The 27,962-nt window shown below is 34.5% G+C and overlaps 1 protein-coding gene and 1 pseudogene across 1 annotated transcript; both read right to left on the bottom strand.

Annotated features, from left to right (window-relative positions):
• Nucleotides 1–275: 275 nt before the first annotated feature.
• LOC18429282 (epoxide hydrolase 1) lies at nucleotides 276–3,751 on the bottom strand. The gene is made up of 4 exons (XM_006838568.4): nucleotides 3,433–3,751; nucleotides 3,108–3,290; nucleotides 2,039–2,280; nucleotides 276–824 (listed from the first exon to the last, which is right to left on the bottom strand). The coding sequence occupies exons 1-4, from the start codon at nucleotides 3,721–3,723 to the stop codon at nucleotides 575–577; spliced, it is 966 nt and encodes a 321-aa protein (XP_006838631.1). The 5' UTR covers nucleotides 3,724–3,751; the 3' UTR covers nucleotides 276–574.
• A 13,751-nt stretch (nucleotides 3,752–17,502) lies between these two features.
• On the bottom strand, nucleotides 17,503–26,272 carry LOC110006832 (epoxide hydrolase 1-like; annotated as a pseudogene).
• Between the last annotated feature and the right edge of the window lie 1,690 nt (nucleotides 26,273–27,962).

The raw sequence follows: 27,962 nt of genomic DNA, 5'->3' as shown, positions 1-27,962 counted from the left end.
CACTCTGCAGGAATGCATAGGTTAATTGGAGTGGAGAGGGACTGAGAAGCTCTCTCACTCTTAAAGACATGATTATCCCCTGGAAGAGAAAACATTCTGGCAGATGGGGACTATAAAGAACATAAACGGGGAGAAATCCTCAGTAATATAGCTGAAACCGTACACTCATGAGGATTTGGGCTCTTGGCATGGTGCCAAGGACAGTGCAATGTAATGTCAAGGGCTTGAATTCCACTGCTTGTCCATCCAAAACGAACAGAGAAATGATGATGTCATTGTGAGAAGTCCAGCACCCATACAAGACTTATTTATAATACAATCAAGAGAATAATTACTATTCACATGCTTTCAAAGAGACTCAATAGACATTTTGATACTTGATAGCTCACTCAGGTCCTTCATATACAGGACATCATAAACAGGACTGTTTCATTCATATTGTTGTGAAGCAAAAGAAACTTATTTAGCAACTTGAGCCATCAAAGAAGAAAAGGAAAACAAGGAAAGAGAAACTCTAACCCTTGCTCATGAGATTGGTGGAAAGGTGTTGCTAGTGCATTTTTTGTGGGATGGGTTACAGAGCTGAACGGTTTCCAAAGAAGGAGAGTATCTCATCATTCACTTGTTTGGCCTTCTCTTGCTGTATAAAGTGGTGCCCCTCAATTATCATGACTTCAAGATTTGGTACGTACTCCTTGAATGTAGGCCCAATGACGTAATACTTTGTCCCAAAAGATTGAAACCCAATGTCTTCATTACCTACTATAAATTTTGTGGGGACACTGATTTTTGCCCCTTGCCATGGCGCCATAAGCTCCCAATTCCTACAATAGGTTATTCAATACAAACGTTCAGTCCGATAACTTTCTAAATTTTGAGAGCATTCATAAACCAATTTGCAACAATGTGAGAAATAGGAAAGTCAAAGAAAGTTCAGAAACTATAGGGATAAATCATTTACTAAATTTCCGCAAACAACATCATCATTTCCTAGTTCCTAAAACCATGATGCCATACTTGCCGTACATGAAAACCATTCACACTCGGTTCATATACCAGCAATATAAGAGCTGCTTTTGAGTGTCAAAAATGTAAAAGTAATAAGAAATTAGCAATTAAATTGAACATTCTCCCAATAGATTAGCTACTACATTATAAACCCCCCACCTCTCTCTCTCTCTCTCTCTCTCTCTCTCTTTGTAATGTTTCTGCACATTAACGGGTCTGTGGGATGCTAGACTGAAACCTTGAGGTAAGGTACATATAGATTTAGTCTACAACCATATTTTGACATAGTTTGCATCTACTAATTTTGAATGAATTTATGAATGCATCATAATGAATATATAACTAAATTTGAAATATTTCTGTGTCTAACAAGTGCCTCTGTGCAGATATAAAGCAGTTGTAGTATCTTTAATACTAAATATATAGATATAAAATGTCTTTCATTACCATCTCCAATCTAATAAACAAAAGCCAGTAAAACAGGTAAAAATAACAAGATATTTATTTGTCAAATAACGATACCATTTGCTTATATTGAAATTGAAGAAAATAAGCATCAGAATAAATATAGTTTATAAGTAAATCAACCCTTTCATGGACATTTCTTTGAAGCTATGCCTTCTCAAACCGTATGAAGTTATGTACGCACCGGTGTAAGGGACAAGAAAGCCTCTTTTGGATAGACAAGATAGGCAAAGAAGAAAGTTACTCCTTTTGGGGCACTATACATGATCTTTTAACTTGCATGAGTTGTAAAGAAATTGTAGAAAGCATACCATCAGTCAGATCAAGCACAGAAAATCATCTGATCTATTTAAACATTTAAGCCAATATTACTTAATTGCTGCATACTCAGCACAAAATCCTCGTCTCTCTCCAGCCGTGAAATAAAATAATAAAAGATAATATACATAGATTATTCGGTAACTTCAAGGGTTAGAGTGGAGCAAAAATCTAAACAAACTTAGCAAAGAAAAAACAAGCATCTTTCAGTAAAAATATCAAGTAATGGCTTGGGTATTGAACATACAGATCCATCGCTCGATAGTAGTTCAGAGGCCCCGTGAACCCCGATTTCTGGAATTTGGAGGCAAAATATTGCAGTTCTTCTTCAGTAATCCAAGGTGGTAGTGATGATGGAATTTCCAAAGAATCAATGACCTCCTGCCCAGGCGGAGCAATCAATAGATCCTGCTTGTTGATCAGCAAAAACTTCTTCATAATTGTCAAAGCATCATAGCAGGCAAATGCCTTTTCAGCTCTTCCAGGCTCCTACAAATACAAAGTTCACTAAGACTACATATGGAGTAAAATTTCAAATTCTTGTAAAATTGTGAATTACCAGTACTGGAACATAAAGAAAGTCTAATTTTTATTTTTTTTGGGCAATTGAAAGTAAAAAATTTTCATTTCATAGAAAGTGACATCACTGAATAAGAATAAGCTCAATTCGTGGAACAACCTGAAGGAAGGTGAAATATTTAACTTGTTAAAGAGGGTTGTAAATTTTTGTTTGCTATCATAAATTCATATACTGTTTGGATACCCTTGAGCGCGTGTTATAATAGTATGCAAGTTTTTCATGTCCATTGATTGTCCAAGTATGAATTGGACCTATGTTATGAGGTACAAAAGTGGAGTATTTGATCTGCTAAATTTCTAAGTACTAATCAATATGGAATATTCACTCAAGTTGAGAAAAAATGTTGGAGAAGAATACAACGACTGAAATGAGTTTGGATTGTATCATAGAGTTTGTGATATCGAGCACCAAACCACTTTCCCCAATTCTCAGAAAAAAGATGCATCAAGTAAGAGATTACGAGACCATGAGAAGGTCTTCAGAAGAAAGGTGTTTCTCAAAAATTTTCAGAGTACAAAACTAAATATCACTGATGAATGAAGAAGGATATAGATAAAAAAAACTACTATATAAAAAACTTTAAAAACAAAAAACCCAGATTACCCATGAGGAGCTCAACAGGAATCAATTCTAGAGTCCAAACGAAGATCAATTGACAAGTCCCTATCCAAATTTTAGTATAGAAAATTAGATAACACATGAGGTATTTGAGCAAAGTAGATAGAGAAATTGTAACCTGAAACTGGTTGATGTAGAACCCATCGCCATAGGCTCGAGCCATGGACTCAACGGGTTTGCGAAGCGGCGAGCGAGGCCAAAAGGGGACGCCCAAATTGACGAGAGCCTTGACCTTGTCGGGCCTGAGCAAACAGAGGTGCCAAGCTATCAGCGCACCCCAGTCATGTCCAACCACAAAAGCCTGAAAAAGTTATCGTCAGTGTCATTCTCCCTATAAATGAAAATCTCTCTCTCTCTCTGGAAGGAGAGCAACAAATTATTTCTCTCTCCAATCACTGTGTTTTAATCTCTCTCTGAAAAGGTTATAGATAGAGAAAGTACACCTGCGCCTCTCCTAGAGTATCAAGAAGGCCGACAATGTCTCCGACAATGTGGAACACCGTGTAAGACGTGTACGGCAGAGGCGGGGCTTCGGTGTCGCCATAGCCTCGAAGGTCAGGAGCCACTGCTCTGTACCCATGCCTCGCCATGAATGCCATCTGGTGTCGCCATGAAAACCAGAGCTCAGGAAAACCATGAAGAAACAGAACCAGTGGCCCGCTCCCTTGCTCCGCTATGTGCATCTCTATCCCATTCGTCTTGACACTCCTGTGCACCACCTCCATCGTTGCCATCTCTCTCTCTCTACTTGCTCAGAAGCACTGTTGGAGTCTTGGTCTGCGTTTCATATTAAAGTCATGGTTGGGTGACGTAGAATCCCGGTAAACGTTGAAAGTCCGTGCCGTTGCCGGGTGATAGTCTCGGCTTTTCTCTGGCTGCTATCTCATGGGGTGTTTGGTGCAGCCGCGGCTGCGGGGGCTGCAACCTTGTCCCAAATCCAATAAAAGTTTATGGTGTAAATTTGTCAAATCTGGTTTATTTTAAGGGTGTGATTTAAATAAGGTTGCAATCATTGACAATCGAATTAAGGCGCACTTTTAATTTTATCATAAACAAAATTTTGATAAAAAATTTTTCTTAGAATGGCTTGAGAATCTATTTTTATTTCTAATTATAAAATTTTAAAATATAAAAAAAAATTCAGATCAAGTAGATCTATGAACACATGAAAATTTTAAAAATGGGTAGTCCAGATAATGTGCTGCACTTGAAATCTTTTTTTTCTTTCATATTCATACAAATGATCAATTAGAGGGTTTTTCAACTTCTAAACAACTTTCTATGTTATTTTGTTCTATTAAAGATCATATCCTCATTAAAAGTAGTTTTTATATCTTTTCTCTTTACTTTCAATTATGCCCTTTTGGGCTTACGTCTTGTTTAGGGGTGAGAATGGATCAGATTTTGATCTGGATCCAACAAGATCGAGATCTGGATCTAAATACTATACATTAGATTCTTGTTGGATCTGCGTTCAAATTGGATCTTGGATAGTTGGATTTGGATATAGATTCGAATAATATACATCGGATATGCATCTGGATTCAAATCCATATTATATACTATTTTTTAAAAAAATTATATATAGAAAATAAAAATTTACTATTTTAAAAAATTGGGTTGGATTAGGATCGGATCCACCTGCCCAATCCGACATGAATTTCAATTCGGATTTGATTTTTGGATTTGAAGCCGGATTTTAGATCCAAATTTTGTGTCCAACCCAAATCTGAATAAGGTCCGAAATCTAGGTTTCGGATCCAAATTGGGTAAATTTTTACCCCTACCCTTGTTCCATTTATTTGAATTACCTAGTATTCCTTAACGAGCATTGTTCTAGGCCTGCATCATATATGGTATTGTATTGAGTCTGCTATCATACATGGTCAATCCACCTTAGTCTACTTTTGCATGCTACATTACATTCTTCACCACCATGGCACCCTCTTTTGAACGAATGAGCTCTCATAGGCAACATGAGAGGTGCATCAGGGTCCTCTTCCTGAGGGTTTGAGATCAACCTGCTTCAGCAAATCTCTCTCTTCTCCCATTATACTTGTCATGGGCCTCAAATCAATATTGTTGCAGACCACGGAGGGAGGCGGGCATGTTCGGTAGACGCATCCTCAACCCATGGAATGGAAGAGTGAGGGCTGTTGAGGGGCATGTTAGGTAGACGCTATGGAAGAGTGAGGCCTGTTGAGCGATGCTCTGACCACTCGCCCCCGATACGTCCAAGAAAAAGAGCATGCCGCCGACTCGCCCCAGATACGTCGGTCCAAGAAATAGAGCATGCCGCCGCACTCAGACATGACAAGGCGATGGCGATTGTGCTCTTCTTTTCCTCATCGAGGAAACTCTCCGAGACCTCAATCACTGTAAAACCCACAGAAACAAGAAGGTTGAAATCAACCTCAAGGGAGGAGGAAGCATCAATGCTGATGATCTGCTTAAGGAATGTGGTCTTTCCTGTCTTCGAGGAGCCAAATAGAAGGACAGATTTGAAATTCTGGTCGATGGAAGAGCATGCGCTGCGTTGCTCGCTCTAGGTATTCCAAAGTGGAGCCCAGATTTGTGACCCACGCGGACATTTGAGCAAGCAATGGCAGTGATCTTCAGAGACTTGCAATGTCTAAGAGATTTCGCCTCTTTCAAGAGGCGGCCACAGTCCTTGCAGATTTCTTCGATTATTTGTGACCCACGCGCACATTTGAGCAAGCGATGGCAGTGATCTTCAGAGACTTTCACTGTCTAAGAGATTTCGCCTCTTTCAAGAGGCGACCACAGTCCTTGGAGATTTCTTCGATTATTTGTGACCCACGCGCACATTTGAGCAAGCAATGGCAGTGATCTTCAGAGACTTTCACTGTCTAAGAGATTTCGCCTCTTTCAAGAGGCGGCCACACTCCTTGGAGATTTCTTCGATTATTTGTGACCCACGCGCACAGTTGAGCAAGCAATGGCAGTGATCTTCCGAGACTTTCACTGTCTAAGAGATTTCGCCTCTTTCAAGAGGCGGCCACATTCCTTGGAGATTTCTTCGATTATTTGTGACCCACGCGCACATTTAAGCAAGCAATGGCAGTGATCTTCAGAGACTTTCACTGTCTAAGAGATTTCGCCTCTTTCAAGAGGCGGCCACACTCCTTGGAGATTTCTTCGATTATTTGTGACCCACGCGCACAGTTGAGCAAGCAATGGCAGTGATCTTCCGAGACTTTCACTGTCTAAGAGATTTCGCCTCTTTCAAGAGGCGGCCACATTCCTTGGAGATTTCTTCGATTATTTGTGACCCACGCGCACATTTAAGCAAGCAATGGCAGTGATCTTCAGAGACTTTCACTGTCTAAGAGATTTCGCCTCTTTCAAGAGGCGGCCCCACTCCTTGGAGATTTCTTCGATTATTTGTGACCCACGCGCACATTTGAGCAAGCAATGGCAGTGATCTTCAGAGACTTTCACTGTCTAAGAGATTTCGCCTCTTTCAAGAGGCGGCCACACTCCTTGGAGATTTCTTCGATCATTTGCGACCCACGCGCACATTTGAGCAAGCAATGGCAGTGATCTTCAGAGACTTTCACTGTCTAAGAGATTTCGCCTCTTTCAAGAGGCGGCCACACTCCTTGGAGATTTCTTCGATTATTTGTGACCCACGAGCACATTTGAGCAAGCAATGGCAGTGATCTTCAGAGACTTTCACTGTCTAAGAGATTTCGCCTCTTTCAAGAGGCAGCCACACTCCTTGGAGATTTCTTCGATTGCAGTTCCTGCGGCAGGCTTTCATCATACTCAAGTGTGCTTCATAACAACCTTGCTCTTCTGGGGGAATCCATGGTTCTCATCGTCAATTTCTCCATTTTGGTTTTTTTTCCCCATTCTCCTCTTCATAAATGGTGGTGTTTCTTACGAGGAGAGCTCGACGTAGAAACGAGGGATATTAAGGAATCCGGGAAAATAACCACAGATCGTCATGAGAATGCGGAGGAGGCTGCGGCGAGCATGCATGACCTTGCGCAAGTAGAACTCGCCCAAGCATTCGAGGAAGGGGATCCGTTTCAGAGATAGGGAATGGGTGGTGCTGGATGGGGGAGAAGATGATGTCGAGAAGCTCTTCGCATGAGGGCACAGCCGTAAGCCGCTAGAACCTGTAAGTCATCATTGTTGCACTCTCTCTCGGTGTGAGTTGCGTTGCATAAGCTCATCACTCTGCAACTTCCTCCTCTATTCTGCAACGTCGAACCCTAGTCACAAATTCGTTAGGATTAGCAATGCAACATATTTATGATATACCTTATGAATTATCATCGAGTACCGGTAAAAATCTCTTATCTTTTTTCATGGGAAAATTCGATTTGATTTAACATTCAAAAAAGGAAATATATACATTCGAATTGATTTCCTAATTAAAACTCCCAATAAAAATTCTCTTTATTTTGAATGTCACATTAAAGTCCCACTCTGGTTATGCTAACTTTTAGGCATTCATATTCCTCACATGTAAAAAAATATTACAAAATATAATTAATTTAAACAAAAATAACCAAAATGCCTCTATCACTGTCAAAACTTTAAGGAGTATTTTTTATTTAAAATATCTTTAGGTAAGATTAACAAATCTAAGATGGTGAAAAGCATTAACTCCCAAAGTTTAGTTTACTTTTATGTGACGAAAAGAAAAGAAAATAAAATTAAAATATTATACACACTTAAAAAGGTCGGACTCGAGCTACAAATAGAAAATATACATGATTATTTTTTAATTTTGAACAAAAATTGGGAATCTTTATTAAATTTGTTTAATTTTTTGACATCACATTAATCTATCTCATTTATAAAAACTAATGGGGTGTAAATTACTTTAATGCTAGTTGATATTTTTTTATTGATTATAATTAACTTATAATAAAGCGTAGAATTACCTCGAGAAAATCTTATCGTAGTCAATAATAATTATTTTATCAAGTAATCACATGATTATTTATTGAGTAATGATACACATGATTATTTATCAAGTAATCACCATTAAATTTAGACAAGATCTCTAGGAAAGTTATCAATAAACCCATTAACGTCTCACACCCATATGATAACTTTTTTAGAGATCTGTGTAAAAAACTTAATGGTAATCTTTGGGGGTCCTACTCACATGAGTGTGGGAGGGTCTCATAGTATCATTACTCTTATTTATTAATCATATGACTGGCCCAATACTAAAATTTATGAAATAATTAAATAATAAGAAAATGTAATTTTGAACCCTAAAAATATTACTTATTTTAATCCTCAAACTAATTGTCATGTAGCACTCACATCTTATCTCTCTATTCCCTCTTAACTTCTTATTTCTCAAACTCTCTATTCCTTCTTAACTTCTTATTTCTCAAAATAATTTGTATTTTGGTGAATCATAAAAGCACATAAATCACCACCAATATGCTTCAATACTTCATGCTACCATGGGAGGGCCGCAAAGGGTTAGGTTTTGGGTTTTGAAAAATAAAAAAAAATAGAAAAAAAAAAGAGGAAAAGGACATGCGTGACATCTACGAATTAGTTTGAGGTACTTAATATGGATCAAATTAGAAATCGTCAGCAGGAGGGAGAGGAACAAAATTCAAACCCTTGATAGGGATGAAAGGTGGGGTACTAACACGAAATGAGTGGGATTTTGAGAAGTCCGCAAACTTATAGAATCACCAATATAAAAGTGGAATAATTATTACATCATAAAAGCATCATTCTTGCACCTATTTTAGTCGGGGATTGTATACTACGAGGCTACTTTTCTTTTTTAGAAAACTGTTACATGTCAAATTGGATGGCTTATAATTGCAAAGTTTTAGAAATTTTTATAAATTAAATGGCTTAGAGCGTTATAAAGTTTAAGAAATTTTTTTTCAACTTGAGTCAAGTCAATCACACATTTCACACACCAACCGATTTGAAATATGATGGACAAGATCGACTGCAACCTATTTTGCATTAAAAGTAAAAGGTAACTTTGTATACTTTCATTTCGTTATATATAAACTTCCGAAGTTTTGATCCCATTAGTCAAAGACAAGTAATAACACTCTTGGATACAATTCTAAATCCATTAATTCATGTATGCGTTTAGTTTTTTATGTAGAAAGTCTTTTTAAAAGAAGTATATAATGAGACCATTTACGTTTGGTACAAGATAGTCACAATTAATTTTGATCAATGGATGTGAAATTGGATGGTTGCATTCATTACATCAACTAAAACGAACATTTAAGTAATTTTCCCTATAATAAAACATCAACTAAAACGAATATTTAAGTAATTTTCCCTATAATAAAATATCAACTAAAACGGATATTTAAGTAATTTTCCCTATAATAAAACATCAATATTTAAGTATTTTTCCCTATAATAAAACATCATAGTAGTGCCCAAAAACCAAAAGAACTCAGCGTAAAACATAAATAAATAAAGGACAAGGGACTAAGGAGTAATTATGTATAAAATTAACCCGATCAGTAAGTAAATGTGCCTTTCAGGTAAACCGGTTCATCTTCTTCCCGTGGCCTGCTAGCTGAAGCCCCTCTCGCGCCTCCACTTCCTCCAGTCAGTCTTTGGAAAATATCAGGGCACACTACTTTTAAATCCATTCTCAACAATACTTCCTCCTCCGTTTCTGAAGCATCATTCAGATTCATGGAGTCCTTCACGCCGATCCCGACTCCTCCTTTCTAAGATTACCATTCTTCACCGCCATGGCGCCGCGCCCTCCTTCTTCGGAATGAGCCGGCAACATGAGCACTGCATCGAGGCCTCAGCTTTAGTCTGACTCAGCAAATCCCTCGCCTAAACTTTCCATAGACCGACCTCAAATCGATTTTGTTGCATTCCACTCTACGGACAAGGGTTTGTTTCTGCCTCAACTTGCGGAAAAGTAAGTGAGGCCTGAGCAACGGTCTGACGACCCTGATACATCGAATCGAAGAAGAAGAGTAAGGTGCAGGCCCCCACACGACACAAGACGTTATGTGCATGAATTCCCACAGAAATACCTGCGTATCAATGCAAGTGATCTGCTTAAGGAATGAGGTCTTTCCCGTCTTCGAGGAGCCTTGCTCGCTCTAGGTAGGTAATCAAAGGCGGAGTCGTCGCGCTGCTCATTCGAGAAATGGCAGCGACCTTCAGAGATTTGAATTGTCTAAGAGTTTTTGCTTCTTTCAAGAGGTGGCCGATTCATGTGTCTCTGATTAGGGTTATGGCTCCTTCCATAATAAATAGGTGTGCTGCATAAAGGTCCTGCTCTTTAGGGACTGCATTGTTCTCGTTGTCATCCTCTCCCGGGTATCCATCGTTTTCATTGTCATGCTCTCTAATGGTTTTGTACTTACTCCTCTTCATATATGGTGGTGGAGTCTTTGTGCAGGTAGAACTCGCGCATTAAAGAAAGGGAATAGGTTTCGGAGATGGGGAATTGGTGGTGCTGGGTGGGAGAGAGGATAATGTCGAAAAACTCTTGGTATGAGGGCACAGCCTTCATCCTCTTCAACCTGGAAATCACCATGGTTGTACTCTTTCTCTTGGTCTTGGTGGGAGTTGCAGAAGCTGATTTCCTCTATGCCTAACCCTAAGCACAAATTAGTTACGACTTACGATTAGCAACTCAAGTTATTTATATTATGGGTGCCGTTTGTATAGAGCTTAGGCTTTAAACAATCAAATTAGCGCATGTCTTCAAATAGCAATGAGGAATATGATTTAAATATTGAAAATCTTTATGTTAGACTTAAATTATATTTTTATATTTATTTATAAAGTTTAAAGCTTCAAAGCTAGTGTAGATCGACAGATCTATGAAATTTTTGAAAATTGACGATCCAAAAATTCATTACAAAATACACTATTTTCAAAACTTGAAATCCATTTTTTTCATGGGCATACATCTTAATGTCGAGATGATTAATTTGAAGATATTTGAGCATCAAAACAACCTCTTCTAATGAAATATTTGTGGTAGGCTCAAATTTGATTGGGCTTTATGTATACTCTTCCCTGATAAATTATAAATGGCGTGATGTCCCTTTTCATCAACTACCTGTAAAATCTCTTATTGTCTTTCTTCACTAAAATGCGTATCCTTTGTTACTCAATTATTCGATTTGATTTTTTTTTTAAAGTTTATTCGATTTGATTTCCTAATAAAAACTGCTAAGCAGCCCGTGCAATTGCAAATCATATCAATCAGATCGTCCGAAGTTATCATCTAAAAGAAGAGTTTAGGAAAATAAACTTCCAATATCATCATCCAAGCTTTATCGCAATTATTTTGGGTTGGCAAAATCAAGTCTTAAGATATTTGTTATAAAAAGTTCAGGAAAACTAACAGAAAAATCTTTTTTTGTTTTAAAAAGGCAAGCTTTCGATGCTTCTCTTATTGCAAAAAAAAATTATATATTTCTCCTATCCAATAATACATTCTGAATAGACCGCTGAGATAACACCAATCACAACGTCATGTTTTTATACTATTTTATTTTTAGTTATTTTTATACAAACTATTTACACACCAAATTTAGGGCGTCCACTCCTCTCTTAAAGTCCTACTTATAAAAAAAATTATTTTCAATAAAATAAAACGACCAAAAATACCTCTGAAAGATTCAAAGGGTAACTTTATCATTATATTATATTGAATAACTCTTTCTAATATATTTTTAGGTGCATCCGATGGAGAAGATGACACGTACCAAATTTCATATTCATACAATTTATAGAGAAAAAACTAAAAATAAACTTCTCTCAAGCATCAGATCTCGATCAAATGGTAAGTAGCTCACTTGATCTAAATAGAACCACTGGATGAAGGGTGAAGTATATATCTTCTATGTTGTAGAGGAAATATAGAAATATTTTCCTTTTAAAAATTAAAAATAGTTCTACAAATTTTATATTTTACACCTAGTTTTTACCGTAAATATTTTATTTTGGGTTCGGTTTGTATAGAGTCGAGCCTCTAAACAATCAAATTAGAGTCCACCTTCAAATACTATCGAGAAATATGGTTTCAATACTGGAAAGTTTTGTGATAGCCTTAAATTATATTTTCATCTTTAGTTATAAAATTTAAAGCTTTAAAAATAGTGTAGATCGAGCCGAAGTATGAAAATCTTGAAAATTAATGGTCCAAAAATGCGTTACAAGATGCACTATTTCCAAACTTGAAATCCATTTTTTTTCTCATGTCCATGCATCTTGATGTCGAGATGATCAATTTGATGATATTTGGGCATCAAAACAACCTCTTCTAGTAAAAATTTTGAGTTAGGCTCTAATTTGATTGTTTAGAGCCTAGGCTCTATATAAACTTTTCCCTTTTATTTTAATTTTATTTATTTTTTTATATATACAATTATGTTAAACTTTTAGTCATCCATACTTCTCACGAGATTGGCTTTTTTTTTTTAGAAAATATAATTAATTTAAATAAAAAACCAAAATACCCATATAAGTATCAAATTTTAAGGGGTATTTTAGTTATTTTATTTAAAAATATATTTTGGGTATTTTCAAATGCGTGGTACAACCTTGAGTTTATTTTAATGTATAGCAAAACTTAAAAACTTGAGTTTATTTTAATGTATAGCAAAACTTGAGTTTATTTTAATGTATAGGCACTTGAATGTCCTTGAAAATTTTCAACATAACGAAGGATGCACTATATATCTCTCTAAAAATTTTATATACTTTCTCTCTTTAAATCTCAAAATTTGTGATAGTGTATCTATAAAAATTTTGAAACAGTTTCTCCCTAAAATTTGATAGGGTTTCTCTCTTTAAAATTTACTGTACTTTCTATCTAAAATTTAAAATTTGAAATTGTCTCTCTAAAATTTTTGAGATAATTTCTCTCTCTAAATTTTTTAGGTGTTTACTCTCTCCAAAATTTAATAGCGTTTCTCTTTCTAAAAGTTTAAGAAACTCTCTTTTTAAAACTTAAAACTTGAGATAGCTGCTCTCTTCAATATTTTTGAGATAGTTTCTCTCTCTAAACATTTTTAAGTAGTTTAGCTCTCTAAAATATGATATAGTTGTTTTCTCAAATTTCAAAATACTTTCTCTTCCTAAAAGCTAAAATTTGAGATAATCTTTCCAAAATTTTTGTGATAGTTTCTTTTTTTTAAAAAAATTATGTACCTTCTCTCTCTAAAATTTGATAAAGTTACCTCGTTAAATTTTAATATGCTTTCTCTCTCTAAAATTTTGAAACAGTTTATCTCTTTAAAATTTGATATAGTTTCGCTTTGAAATTTGATGTACTTTCTCTCTCTAAAGTTTAAAATTTGAGATGCTTTTTCACTTTAAAACTTAAATTTTGAGATAGTTTCTTTTTAAACTTTTTGAGATAGTTTCTCTCTCTTAAAATTTCATGAATTTTTTCTATTTAAAATTTGATATAATTTCTTACCAAAATTTAAAAATATTTTCTCTCTCTAAAACATAAATTTTATGATTGTTTCTCTCTCCAAAATTTTTGAGAGAGTTTCTATTTCTAAATTTGTGTAGGTAGTTTCTCTCAATAAAATTTGATATAATTTTTATGTTTAAAACTTTAATATTTTTCTCTCTCTAAAAAACCAAATTCGAGAAAGTTTCTCTCTAAAAAATGAGATATTTCTCTTTAAAAAAATTTTGGCAGTTTCTCTTTCTAGAATTTATAATAATTTCACTCTAAAAGTTTAAAAATACTTTCTCTCTACAATTTTAAGAATACTTTATCTCTCTAAACTTAAGATTTGATCTACATTCTCTCTCTAAAAATTAAAATATGAGATTGTTTCTCTTCCTAAAAGTTTTGAAATAGTTTTTCGGGAAAATTTCGTATAGAATCTTAATTCCTTGTATTATTTTATGGTAAACCGTCTTTGTGTTTTTCTTTCAAATGCGGCATAAGGAAATCTCTAAATATTTTATCGTACCCCTTCATCTTTTTTATTGACTTTTAATCATAAAAATTAGCTCCAACAAATCTTTTTATACCATTTCAATCCAAAAGAAAAAAATTAATTTAACCCTCTTTTTCCTTGCCACGTATTAAAAAAAAATTTGAGTAAAATGATTTAAAAAAATTTGTTGGGGCAAATTTTTAGGAGAAAAAATAAATAAAAGAAAGAGATAGAGATGAAGGGGTATGGTGAAATCTTTAAAGTTTTTTTATGTGGCTTGAAATAAAAACGGAATGAGGGTAAATAATATGAGAAATTAGGGTTCTATACAAAATTTTTCTTAGTTTTTCTCTCTAAAAAAATTGATATAATTTCTCTCTCTAAAAATTTGCATGTACTTTCTCTCTCTAAAATATCATAGTTTCTCTCTAAAATTTAAAATTTGAGATAGTTTCTCTCTCTAAAATTTTAAGATAGTTTATCTCTCAAAAAAAATTGGTACTTTATCTCTCTAAAATTTTAACATATTTTTTTTAAAAAATTTTAACATACTATCTCTCTAAAAGTTAAAATTTGATATATTTTATCTCTCAAAAATTTTGAGATAGTTCATCTCTCTAAAAAAATTTGGTGCTTTCTTTCTCTAAAATTTTCACATATTTTCTCTCTCTAAAGTTAAAATTTGAGAGTTCTCTCTCTAAAATTTTGAGATAGTTCATATCTCCAAAAACTTTGGTACTTTCTCTATCTAAAATTTTAAAATACTGTCTATCTAAAAGTTAAAATTTGAGATAGTTTCTCTATTTAAAAAATTTAGATACTTTCTCTCTCTAAAATTTTTATACTTACAAAATGCTCCCTATGTTAGGGGTCGACGGAGCCAATGAGTGAAATCCATGGGCATTGGAAATGCAAAAAAAAATATTTTTGGTGTAGAAATGAAATCATGGAAAAGTAGGTCTTATTTTCATGATTTTGATTTTCCTGATTTCAAGTATCCTAGTCATTAAGCAATCCAAATGGGGTATTTTGGCAAAATCCAAGATATTAGGAATCCATGCCTTGAAATTTATGTACCCAAACAGGAATCAAAATCATGGAAATAAGACTTACTTTTCCATGATTTCATTTCCATACTAAAACCTTTTTTTTGAAGTTCCAAGGCCCATGGATTTCACTCATTGGCTCCTTCGACCCGAGACATAGGGAGTATTTGATAGGTACAAAATTTTTATCCCATAATTTTTAAAGAAATAAACTATCTCACATTTTAACTTTTAGAGAGAGAAAGTATGTTAAAATTTAGAGAGAGAAATTACGTTAAAGTTTTAAATAGAGAAAGTACCAAATTTTTTAGAGAGATGAATTATCTCAAAATTTTAGAGAGAGAAACTATCTCAAATTTTAACTTTTAGAAAGAGAAAATATGTTAAACTTTTAGAGAGAGAAAGTATATTAAATTTTAGAGAGAGAAAGTACCAAAAAATTTAGAGAGAGAAACTATCTCAAATTTTAAGTTTTAGAGAGAAACTATCATATTTTAGAGAGAGAAAGTACATGCAAAATTTTAGAGAGAGAAACCATCTCAATTATTTAGAGAGATATTTCAAAATATTTAGAAAGAGAAACAATCTCATATTTTAATTTTTAGAGAGAGAAACTACATCAAAATTTAGAGAGTAACTAAAAAGTTTTAGAAATAGAAACTATCTCAAAAAAATTTAGAGAGAAACTATATCAAATCTTAAGTTTTAGATAAAATTGTAGAGAGAGAAAGCATTCTTAAACTTTTACAGAGAAACTATTATACATTTTAGAAAGAGAAACGGCAAAAAAAATTTAGAGAGAGAAATATCTCGTTGTTTAGAGAGAGAAACTATTTCGAATTTTGAGTTTTAGAGATAAATTATCTCAAATTTTGAATTTTAGAAAGAGAAAATATATTTAAATTTTAGAAATAGAAATTATATCAAAATTTAGAGAGATAAATTACGTAAAAAAATTTAGAGCTCAATATTTTTGTAGAGAGAAAATATTGCAAAATTTATGTTTTAGAAAGAAAAAGTATATTAAAATTTGCAAGAGATAAACTATATCAAATTTTAAATAGAAAAGTGCATGAAATATTTAGATAGAGAAACTATCTCAAAATTTAAGTTTTAAAGAGAGAATGTTTCTCAAATTTTTAAACTTTAGAAAGAAAATGTATATCAATGTTTAGAGAGACACTATTTCAAATTTTAAAGAAAAACTGTTTCAAAAATTTTAGAAAGAGAAACTATCTCAAACTTGAAGTTTTAGAGAGAAAAACCATCTTAAAATTTAAGAGAATAACTATATCAAAGTTTAGAGAGAGAAAGGAAAAAAATTTTAAAATTTTTGCGAGATTATCTCAAAATTTTGCTTTAAGAAAGAGAAACTATCTTAAAATTTGAGAGAACAGCTGTCATATTTTAGAGAGTAAAACTACTTAAAAATGTTTAGAGAGAGAAACAATCTCAAAAATATTAAAGACGGGAACTATCTCAAGTTTTAAGTTTTAGAAAGAGAGTATCTTGAAATTTTAGAAAGAGAAACCTTATTAAATTTTACAGAGAGTAAAGCACCTAAAAATTTTAGAAAGAAATTATCTCAAAATTTTTAAAGAGACGATTTCAAATTTTAAAATTTGGATAGAAAGTATAGTAAATTTTAGAGAGAGAAACCATATCAAATTTTAGGGAGAGAAACTATCTCAAAAAATTTATAGATACATTGTCCCAAATTTTGAGTTTTAGAAAGAGAAAGCATATAAAAATTTTAGAGAGAGAAATTGAATCAAGTTTTGTTACCAAACAATGGACATGGAAGTGAATCCATGAATTTTGTATAGTTTATCCAAACAAGAGATTTGAGCAATCCATGATAAAAATACTTAGATATTGAAAATCCATAGATTTCTTTCGGATTTTAAATATCCAAGATTCCTAATTTCTTCCTATCCAAACGGGCCCTAAAGAAAAATTGATAATCTAGGGTTTGGACACTAAGTTAGCCAAAGGAGGTCTCATAAGCTTTTAGGGTTTTTAGATGAATAGTTTGAGATATATGGGCAACTTTCATTTGACAATATATATGGCTTGTAGAAGGTTGCAACTTTAAACAATCCAATTAAAAACCCACCTACAAATTTTATCATAACATGTAATTTTGATGTAAAACATTCTTAGGATTTATCTGAAAATCGATTTTCATATCTAATTATAAAATTTTAAACTTAAAAAATGGTTAATAGCAAGTAGATCTATAAACACATGAAAATCTTGAAAATAAACAATCTAGATAATGTGTTGCAAAATGTACTATTTATAGGGACTCAATTTTTTTTTTTTTTTAATAATTATTTATCTCAATGTCTATTTTTCAACATTAAAACATAGGTTTATTGAGGTTCATCTTTAATACATATATTCATTAGAATACCATGCAGGCGTCAATAATTAACTCTTAGTGAAACTCAAGAGATGTACTCCATAGATCAACATAATACACGCGACTCCTCACAAAGAGAGGCCATTAGCTGCATGATATACTTTTATTTATGCAATCCTAGAGCTGAACCCAGCCGTTCAATGGGAAAAAGACACCTAAAGGAAAGAAAAAACACAACAAAAACACAGGAAGAGCTTATAGGGCTGGAGCAAATTCAGGCTTGAGCAGTTGCGACAATGGGTTACAGTGCCGATATGTTTTTGAATGATGGAAACTTGGACATTTGGTCCTATCTCCTCCATACACATAATCACCTATCCCATAAGCTTCAAACCCAATGTCTTCATTACCTGTTATAAACTTTGTGGGCACATTGATTTTGGCCCCTTGCCATGCCGCCGTAAGCTCCAAATTCCTGCAACAAGTTACTAAGTATAATCAACCGATCCACTTGTTCAATGTGCATGCCATAGAAATGCACAGTGCATATGAACAAATGAATGCATCAGTTGCAAAAGAGAACTGGTTCAAAAGGTCAATACAACAATCGTATTACATTAACTTTGAATAAAATTCCGAATGAATTGCCATGAATAACTGTCATGGAGTTTAATCCACTCTACATCAATAAGTCGAGGAAAATAATCTCTCACACTCATAACTACTTTCGAATTATTAAACAAAAGTTGAATTATTAAACAAAAGTCATTGGAAGAGGTATAAACAATGGCTACTTCTCAGATTACCATATCATCAGTTTAAAACTGAAAATTAAGCTTTGAGTCTTTGACAAATATGAGAATCAAGAGAAACTCATGAGCATTTCCAATTTTTCATAGACCCATCTTTGGGATGAAGCCTAACCAAAAGGCCTCTTATGTACATGTGGGCATAGAAAGATAATTTTAAGATTCAATCAGCAAACAAGACACATTTCCTTCAGGGCAAATGTGAGTGATCCATAACTGGACAGAATTAATGTACAGAGAATACACTAAATTAGATTAAGCAGTGGAAACCAATTAGATATATGATTATTTGTTTAAATGGCATCTCAATGGCATTATTAAGCTAATAGTTTTCTCTCTCTGACCATGCAAATAAAGGTTAACGTGGAGTATAAAGTAACTACTGAGTATTTAGAACAAAGCAAAACTGGTAATCAATTATCAAAAGGCATTTGCCTTTAGCATTCAATAAATTTATTGAAGTAATATCTTGAGTACTGAACATACAGATCAAATGCTCGATAGTAGTTCAGCCTGCCCGTGTAATGACGATGGAACTTCCAAAACATCGATGATCTCCTTCCCAGGAGGAGCAACCAATAGATCTGACTTGTTGATCAGTAAAAACTTCTTGATTACGGTCAAAGTATCGTAGCCGGCAAATGCCTTTTCTGCTCTTCCAGGCTCCTAGAAAAAAAAATTGGAGTAGATGCTTAAAGTTAGATATGTCATCTCATCAAATATATATTCGAATGCATTCAGAAAATGAAAATTTGCAACCGACGTAAAAACTGAGCAAGGGATTCGCATTTAATAGGCCATATCACCATAAGATAAGAACAAGAATAATGCATGGAAATATCCCAAAATTAGTACAGGAAATGTTCAAAAAGGGTTGCAAGCTTCCTTTTATCATCATGGCAATTCGTGTTTAATTTTGTCCATCAATTCTCTGTGATGCATCAAAAAGACATACAAAGAATCCATATTTTCCTAAGTGTTCATAAATCATAACCAAAGGAGACATTGATAAGCCCACCATTCAATCTTTGTTCTTTTGGGGCCATTTGGATCCATAGAAAAAGATACGTGGAAAAATTTATTTCCTTTAAAATGTATTTCTTTCGAAAAGTATTTCATATAAAATAGATTTCTGCTGTTTAGATCGAACATGGATGCATAATATTTTCATGGCTTTTTATTTATTTATTTATTTATGTTTTTCGTTAAATGCTTTTGATTGTATTATTAGTTATAATGTCATTTTTTTTATTAAATTTGAGATAATTTCTCTTTAAAAATTTTCATGTAGTTCCTCTCATAAAAATTTGATACAGTTTCTCTCTCTAAAATTTTAACATATTTTCTCTCTAAAATCTTACGATATTTTTTCCCTTAAACTTAAAATATGAAATACTTTCTCTCTCTAAAATTTGATGTAATTTCTCTCTAAAATTTTAAAATACTTTCTCTCTCTAAAACTTAAAATTTGAGATAGTTTCTCTCTCTGAAAATTTTCAAGTACTATTTCTAAAACGTAAAATTTGGGATAGTTTCTCACTAAAAATTTTCAAGTACTATCTCTAAAACATAAAATTTGAGATACATTATCTTTAAAAATTTTGAGGTAGTTTCTCTCTCTAAATATTTTGAGATATGTTCTCTCTAAAATTTTGTAAGTACTTGCTCTCTCAAAAACTTAAAATATGAGATAATTTTCCTCTTTAAAATTTGATATAATTTCTTTTCTAAAATTTGAAGATAGTTTCTCTCTCTAAAATTTAAAATTTGAGATAGTTTCTCTCTTTAAAAATTTTGATGTAGCTTGTCTCTCTAAAAACTTTCAAGTTCTCTTCTCTCAAAAATTTAAAATTTGAGATAATTTCTCTTTTTAAAAAATTTGAGATAAATTCTTTATCTAAAAATTTTGAGGTAGTTTCTCTCTCTAAGACTTAAAATTTGAGATAATTTCTTTCTTTAAAAATTTTGAGATAGTTTCTGTCTCTAAATATTTTTAGGACTTCCTTTATCTAAAGTTTAAAATTTGAGATAGTTTTTTTCTCTAAAAAAATGTAGGTACTCTCTCTATAAAACTTAGAACTTGAAACTTGAGAGAGTTTCTCTCAAAAGAAATTGAGATGGTTTCTCTTTTTTAAAGTTTTGAGATAATTTCTCTCTAAAAATTTTGATGTACTCGCTCTCTCTAAAACTTAAAATTTAGCTGGGGTTTCTCTCTTTAAGATTTAAAATTTGGGATAGTTTCTCTCACTAAAAATTTTGAGATAGTTTCTCTCATTAAATTTTTTTTTGTACTTTCTTTCTATAAAATTTATAATTTGATAGTTTCTCTTTTTAGGTACTTTCACTTTATAAAATTTAAAATTTGAGATTGTTTCTCTCTATTGATTTGGAGATAGTTTGATGCAGCCTTGCCCTTTGTGACTAGGCCAAAGAAGGGTCGCAAAACCCAATAGGAAAAAAAATGGCAATGACGTAATAAGGAGATATTATTAGGGTTATTAATGAAGATTATTTTAATTATTCTTTTGTTTAGCGAGTGCGCACGGATAATTAGCAGAGCAAAATTTTAGAGTTTATATTGTGTTTGTCTTGTATCGATTGGGTTAGTTAGAGAGATATAATAAGGATAACAGTAAATTTAGAAGTGAGTTTATCTTTATCAACAATAATTAACTTGGAAGGGTTTTTTGGTAAAACAAAAGAGGGAAAAGGTTGCTATCTAAAAGCCCAATTTTGGCACATGAATATGAGAGAGAGAAAATAGAAATAGGTGTAGAGAAAAGTTTTTTATTAGTTATTGTTTAGTCTATTTAAAGGAATATATCCTTTCATTGTAAATCAGTCTATGTATTGAATAAAAATGTCTTTTGAAAGAGTTTGTTTTGGGGGCGGATTCCCTTGCACACATTTGAGAGGGGGTATTTTTCTCTCAACCTTCTTTCTTTTTATTGTCAATTTCTTGGTTTTATTCTCTCCCTGCATCAATTGGTATCAGAGCGGGTTCCGATGGCGTCACAAGAGCACCACTCGATGGATTAAAGGTATTGATTGGATTAGTTCAAACCTTAACAGAGAGAGTAGACCAATTCGTGCCTGTCGCTGCGAAAGTCGATGAGCTTGTGCAAAGGTTCTCTCAGCTTCAAGATGGAAGGAATCCCGAGACCAGTGATGGAACTCAAGGAGACAAAGATGAAAGAAGTATGCATCTTGTTCCTAACCACCTCAGTTAGCCTCGGCTAATAACGAATTCAATGAACGAATTCTTTGTTTGTTGGAAAGAAAAAGAGAACCTGGAATAAAAATTGATATTCCAGAGTTCCATGGTCGATTGCATGTAGATGATTTTCTTAATTGGCTAATTAAAGTAGAGAAATTGTTTGAGTACAAAGATATTGCAGATCACAAAAAAAGTAAAATTAGTAGCCACAAAGGTTCCTGACCATGCATTGGTTTGGTGGGATGATTTGCAACATGATCGTCTTCGACAAAGCAATGAAAAGATTAATTCGTGGGAAAATATGAAGACGAAGATGCACCAAAAATTTTTACCAGTAAATTATGCTCGAACTTTGTACCAAAGGTGTCAAAACCTCAAGCAACTATACTGAAGAGTTCTATATTTTGACATCTAGGGCAAATTTACAAAAGTATGAAGATCAAAAAATAAGTCGTTACTTGAATGGGCTAAATCAAGCCATTCATAATGAATTGCCCTTCAAAGATGTCTATAAGATGTTTGATGCCTATAGTTTGGCCATCAAAGCAGAGGAAATAGTCAACCTGGGCCTTGAGAGAAATAACTCAGTGACAAGAGACTCTACTTCAATATAGGGGCAGCAAGCTTTAAACTTTAGAAGACCACTTATAGGGCGTAGAAACCAAACCTATTAGTATTTCCTAACTACGTCAAACCCTAATATGGGGAGATGTAGTGTTGGGAGAGGGCTGGGAGTACCTAAAACACTTCGTGATAATACACAAATAGTGTGTTTTAAGTGCCAACAGCCCAGACATATAGCATTCAATTGCCCCTCACGTCAACCCATGGTCAAAGTTAATTTGGCTGAAGAAAATTATGAAGAAGAAGTTGATGAAGAATACACATATGAAGGCCAAGGTGATATTGGGACGAGCCAGTCTTATGAAGGGACTGAGCCTTTCAAAGGTGAAGTTGAGGATTTGTATGGAGATGAAGAGGGTGAAGCCTTAATTGTCCAGCAAACTATGTTATCAACCCCAATACCTAATGAGGATGAGAAGTGACTGCGACATAATATTTTTCGAACAATTTGCACATCAAGAAGCAAGTTATGCACAGTACTAATTGATGGTGGGAGCAACGAAAACATTGTGTCTAAAGAGATGGTAGCTCAACTTCAATTAAAGGAACATAAACACCCACGCCCATATCACATCCAGTGGTGAAAGGAGGTAAGGTACTAGTTTTTACTTGTTGTTTAATCCTTTTTTCCATTGGTGCTAATTATAAAGATAAAGTTTGGTATGATGTAGCACCTATGGACGCATGCTACATATTATTTGATAGACCATGACTTTACGATCATGATATGGTGCATTAAACTAAACCAAACACTTATTCTTTTGTTAAGGATGGTATTAATATAATACTCCACCCTATAAAGCAGCTTCCTGCACCCAAATCCACTAAAGATGAGGGTTCAAAGTTGCTTAATGTTCAAAAATTAAAAAGGGACAGCAAGGATATGGATTTGATTTATATATTGGTTGCAAAAGAAAATTCTGCACTGACTGCAATTTTTAGGTCTCTTGAACCTCTACTTGATAAATATAAAGATTTGATGCTTGAAGAATTACCTGGTGGTTTTCCTCCGATGAGAAATATTCAGCATCACATTGACTTGGTGCCCGGATCTAGCCTACCAAATTTGGCTCATTATCGAATGAGCCCCATGGAACATGAGGAGTTGCACAGACAAGTTGTTGCTTTGCTTAGGAAGGGATTGCTTCGAGAAAGCATGTCATCATGCGCCGTCTCTGCATTACTGACTCTAAAAAATGATGGGTCATAGAGGATGTGCGTGGACAGTCGGGCAATCAACAAAATCACAATCAAGTACCGATTTCTCATACCTATGCTCGATGATATGTTAGATATGCTTAATGAAGCCAAGGTTTTCTCAAAGATTGATTTAAGGAGTGGGTACCATTAAATTCAGATTCATCATGGAGATGAATGGAAAATCGCAATCAAAACTTGAGATGGACTGTATAAGTGGCTTGTGATGCCATTCGGCCTTTCTAATACACCAAGCACATTTATGCGCCTAATGACTGAGGTACTTCGTCCTTTTATTGGCAAATTTGTGGTTGTTTATTTTGATGATATCTTAGTTTTTAGCGCTAACCCACATGATCATCTTAACCACTTGGAACAAGTTTTTTATGTGCTAAGGGAAAAATCACTTACTATGAATTTGAAAAAATGCTCATTTATAACAAACAATGTCGTCTTTTTGGGTATATTGTTTCATCTGAGGGAATTAAAGTGGATAAAAAAAAAGTAAAAGTCATAACTGAGTGGCCGGTGCCAAAGTCACTCACTGAGGTGCGTTCTTTTCATGGCCTAACGACTTTTTTATCATCGATTTATCAGAAATTTCAACACTCTAACAGCACCAGTGACTGATTGTATGAGGGCTGGAAAGTTTTCGTAGAGTCCCGCTACTGAAAAGAGCTTCACTCTAATTAAACAAAAAATGATGCAAGCACCATTACTTGCCTTACCAGATTTTTCTAAGGTGTTTGAGGTTGAAACTGATGCATCAAATGTTGGCATAAGGGCAGTTCTAAGTCAAGAAGGATGACCATTGGCCTTCTTTAGTGAGAAATTGAATGATGCACGTAAGAAATGTTGGGTTTATGACCTCGAGTTTTATACAGTCGTGCAAGCCTTACGCTACTTGATGCACTACCTGATTCATAGAGAGTTTGTTCTATACTCAGATCATGAAGCACTACAGCATTTGAGTTCCCAGAAAAAGTTGAATGTGCAACATGCTAAGTGGATGGCATTCCTTCAAGAATACACCTTCCTATTAAAGCACAAGGCTGGAACCCAAAATCAGGCAGTTCATGCTTTAAGTAGAAGGGTACTGTTGCTTAGAACTTGGTCTATGGAAGTGTTGGGGTTTGAAATGATAAAAGATCAATATAAAGTTTATCCAATTTTTAACAAGATCCTTGAAAGGTGTATTGATAGGCGAAACCCTATGGGTGAGTATCTCATACATGATAGTTGGTTACATAAAGGTGTGCGGTTATGTATACCTGATTGCTCCCCAAGGGAGAAAGTATGGAGCTTCATGGTGGGGGCTTGGGTGGATATTTTGGGAAGGACAAAACTATGGTTAAGGTTGGAGAAAAATATTTTTTGCTACTTATGCGACGAGATGTTGATCAATTTGTGACCCGATGTCGAACTTGCAAAGCATCTAAAGGTCACACACAAAATACAGGCCTTTATACTCCTCTTCCTGTTCTAGATGCCCCATGGGTTGATATTTCGATGGACTTTGTACTTGGACTTCCACGTACCACACGAATTATGGACTCTATTTTTGTTGTTGTTTATCGATTTTCCAAAATGGCACATTTTATTCTTTGTAGAAGAACTATGGATGCTACACATATCGCGAATCTCTTTTTCAAATATATTGTAAGGCTACATGGTGTTCTTAAGTCTATTACATCTAATCGAGATACAAAAATTTTAAGTAATTTTTAACGCACTTCATGAAAGCGCATGGGAACCAAACTTCAATTTTCTAGTGCCTATCATCCTCAATCAAATTGACATAAGTAGTTAATAAGAGCCTTGGTAACCTCTTGAAGAGTATTGTTGGTGATAACATATCTCAGTGGGACGTCACTTTACCTTAGGCTGAGTTTGCTTACAACAGTTCAATAAATCGATCTATAGGAAAATCACCATTTTAGATTGTTAATGGGCAGACGTCTAATCATGTGCTGGACCTAGTGCCATTACCCATGCCATGCAAGATAAGTGATGCTGGTAATGCTTTTACTGAGCATATTCGAGATTTGTAAGCTCGAATCAAGAAGAAAATTGAGGAGAGCAATGCAAAATATCAAAAAGCCTCAAATGAGCATAGAAGAGAGAAGATTTTCAAGGAGGGTGACTTAGTAATGGTGCATTTGGGAAAAGAAAGGTTTCTGTTGGGAACCTATAATAAACTCAAGTCCAAGAAAATGGGTCATTGCCGCATCTTGAAGCAATATGGGAACAATACATATAATGTAGAATTACCAAAAGCATTGGATATATGCCTGATATTTAATGTTGCTGACTTATTTGAGTTTCATGGAGACCTTTTAGAAATCGCAGAAGATGTAGTTGATATGATGAAGAAATTACCAAGGAAGAAAGATGATGAAATTGCGCAAGTTTTGAAAACTGAAAGCTTTTAAACTCGAAAGGGTTCTTATCGCCAATTTCTAGTCAAATGGAAGGGCAGATCATACTCTGATAGCACGTGGATTTCTGAGCCAGAGTTCAAAAGAGTGGATCTAAACTTCTATTATATATATAATGAAGCCCAGTCATGCCCTACCACAAAAGCCTGAGAAGAAAAAAAAAAATCCTAAATTTTTATCGTCAGGGTCATTCTCCTCGTAAATGATCTCTGTCTCTCTCTCTCAAAAGCACAAAGGTTGATTCCTAATGATATTTCCAAATCATAATGGATTTCTCTCTCCTCACTCTGTTTTCCTCTCTCTCCAAAAGGAGAAACCAAACCTGGGGCTCTCCTAGGGCATCAAAAAGGCCGATGAGGTCCCCAACGATGTGAAAAACCGTGTAAGAGGTGTACGACAGAGGCGGGGCTTTGGTGTCGCCATAGCCTCGAAGGTCAAGAACCACCGCTCTCTACCCATGCCTCGCCATGAACTCCATCTGGTGCCTCCATGAAAACCAGAGCTCAGGAAAGCCATGAAGAAAGAGAACCAGTGGCCCACACCCTTGCTCCGCCACGTGCATCTCTATCCCATCCGTCTTAACGCTCCTGTGCACCACCTCCTTCCCCGCCATCTTTCTCTCTCTTCTCTCTCCCTCTCCCCCTCTCTCTCTCCCTCGCTTGCAACTGAATGTGACAACGTGTTTCTTGCGTTGTGCAGTAACTCATCTCTCTGTTGCAACTGAGTGTGACGACGCGTTTCTCGCTATGTGCAATAATTCATGTGGTTTGGGCATACGAGAAGACAAGAAAACCTTATATTCATGGGAAGTGGAGGACATTTTTTCACTCTGGAGGCCAAAGTGAAGCGACTCGTGTGGCCACCTTTTAGCAACCCAGTTCCTTTTCATTGATTGTTTCCCCGAGATAACTTTAGGAAACCGTGATTTGGGACCTTTGGGGCTGGGAACGGGTCATGTAGTTCGGGTCAATCTGAACCCGAAAATCCCTACATGGGACCTGGACTTGACGAGGTCAATAATATCTCGACCCAGCCTTGGATCCAGATTTTAATTGGAGGACCCGTACCCGTATCCTACGGATTATGCATAAAATAAATAAATAAATTTTAAACAAATAGCTAACCATTTAAAAATTACCAAAAAATGTTTATCCAAAAATTACCTAAGAAATACTAAAAAATATTTAAAAAAAGTAAATACCTAATAAAAAGATTTGTAAAGAAAAAAATAGAAAACAAAATATAAAATTATGTATATTAATCTATGTAACCTGTGCAACGTTTTATCAAATAACATTGAAGTTACGTGCGGTATAACACTAATTCTTAGTGTCAACATCACTCATGCGGTCAGCGGCTCTAGATTTTAATGGGATGGATGGAGGCCGTGGCTGAAGCTACATGCGGGCATCCACATAGAGGCAAGAATTAGAAAGAGCACCCTTATTACTTTGGATCAAAATAGTGAAGGAGACATTAGCGTTATAGGAAACATTGACTTAGAAATAAATGCACAAAGTGTACATTTGGATCCCCGAAAAAACGTAATAATTTGTTTTAAGTAAAAATTACAAAATTCCTCTCAAGTATTCAACTAACCCCAGCTAATCTTTCCTCTTAACTTTTTTTCCCACTTTCTTCTCAAAAACCCCCATCCAAAATAAAAGAAAAAAAAAATTAAAATACCTTTATGTCTTTCATCATGGCTTTTACCCACGATTCTCTCCCCATACGTTCCGGCATTCATTTAAACACTCTGACAATGAAAACAAGCGATGCGGCAATGCAAGAACTCGCTCCTACAGTACATCTTCTAGAGCCATAGTGCTCCGACGATTGAATAGATCGCTCCGGCAGTATAAAGACGTGCTCCGGCAATATACCTTCTGGTGCCACATCGCTCCGGCAGTTGAATAGGTTGCGCTCCGGCAATAAAAACAAGCGCTCTGGCAATACGCTACTTGGGAACGTCAATTGACTTTTTTTTTTGGTAGGGAATAGCATTTCCGTCCAAAAAATAACAACTTTTTACCTAGGGGGTTTTGTGAGAAAAGGTGATTGTGGAGAAAAAAGTGAGAACTAAAGTTAGCTAATACGCTAATTGGGAACGTCAATTGACTTCTTTTTTTTGGTAGGGAATAGCATTTCCGTCCAAAAAATAACATAGCATTTCCGTCCAAAAAATAACAACTTTTTACCTAGGGGGTTTTGTGAGAAAAGGTGACTGTGGAGAAAAAAGTGGAAAAGTTAGCTAAAGGTAAGTTGCATAGATAATATACGTGAAGGGGGTTTTGTAATTCTCTTATTTTTTATCAAAATTTTTTTTTTTTTTTTGCTTGCTAAAAGTCAATT

Source organism: Amborella trichopoda, chromosome 3 (genome assembly GCF_054954075.1).
Source record: "Amborella trichopoda isolate Santa Cruz 75 chromosome 3, AtrichopodaSantaCruz75HAP2 v2.0, whole genome shotgun sequence".
Classification (NCBI taxonomy): Eukaryota; Viridiplantae; Streptophyta; class Magnoliopsida; order Amborellales; family Amborellaceae; genus Amborella; species Amborella trichopoda.
Note: the sequence above shows the minus strand (reverse complement) of the source record. Positions and strands in the feature narration are given on the sequence as shown.

Bases quoted from the DNA above. Each gene is read 5' to 3' on its own strand.
- LOC18429282 (XM_006838568.4), bottom strand. From the start codon at position 3,723: ATGGCAACGATGGAGGTGGTGCACAGGAGTGTCAAGACGAATGGGATA. The intron at 3,291-3,432 runs GTGTACTTTCTC...TAACTTTTTCAG, and splicing joins ATACTCTAGGAGAGGCGCAG to GCTTTTGTGGTTGGACATGA. The intron at 2,281-3,107 runs GTTACAATTTCT...TTGTATTTGTAG, and splicing joins TCTACATCAACCAGTTTCAG to GAGCCTGGAAGAGCTGAAAA.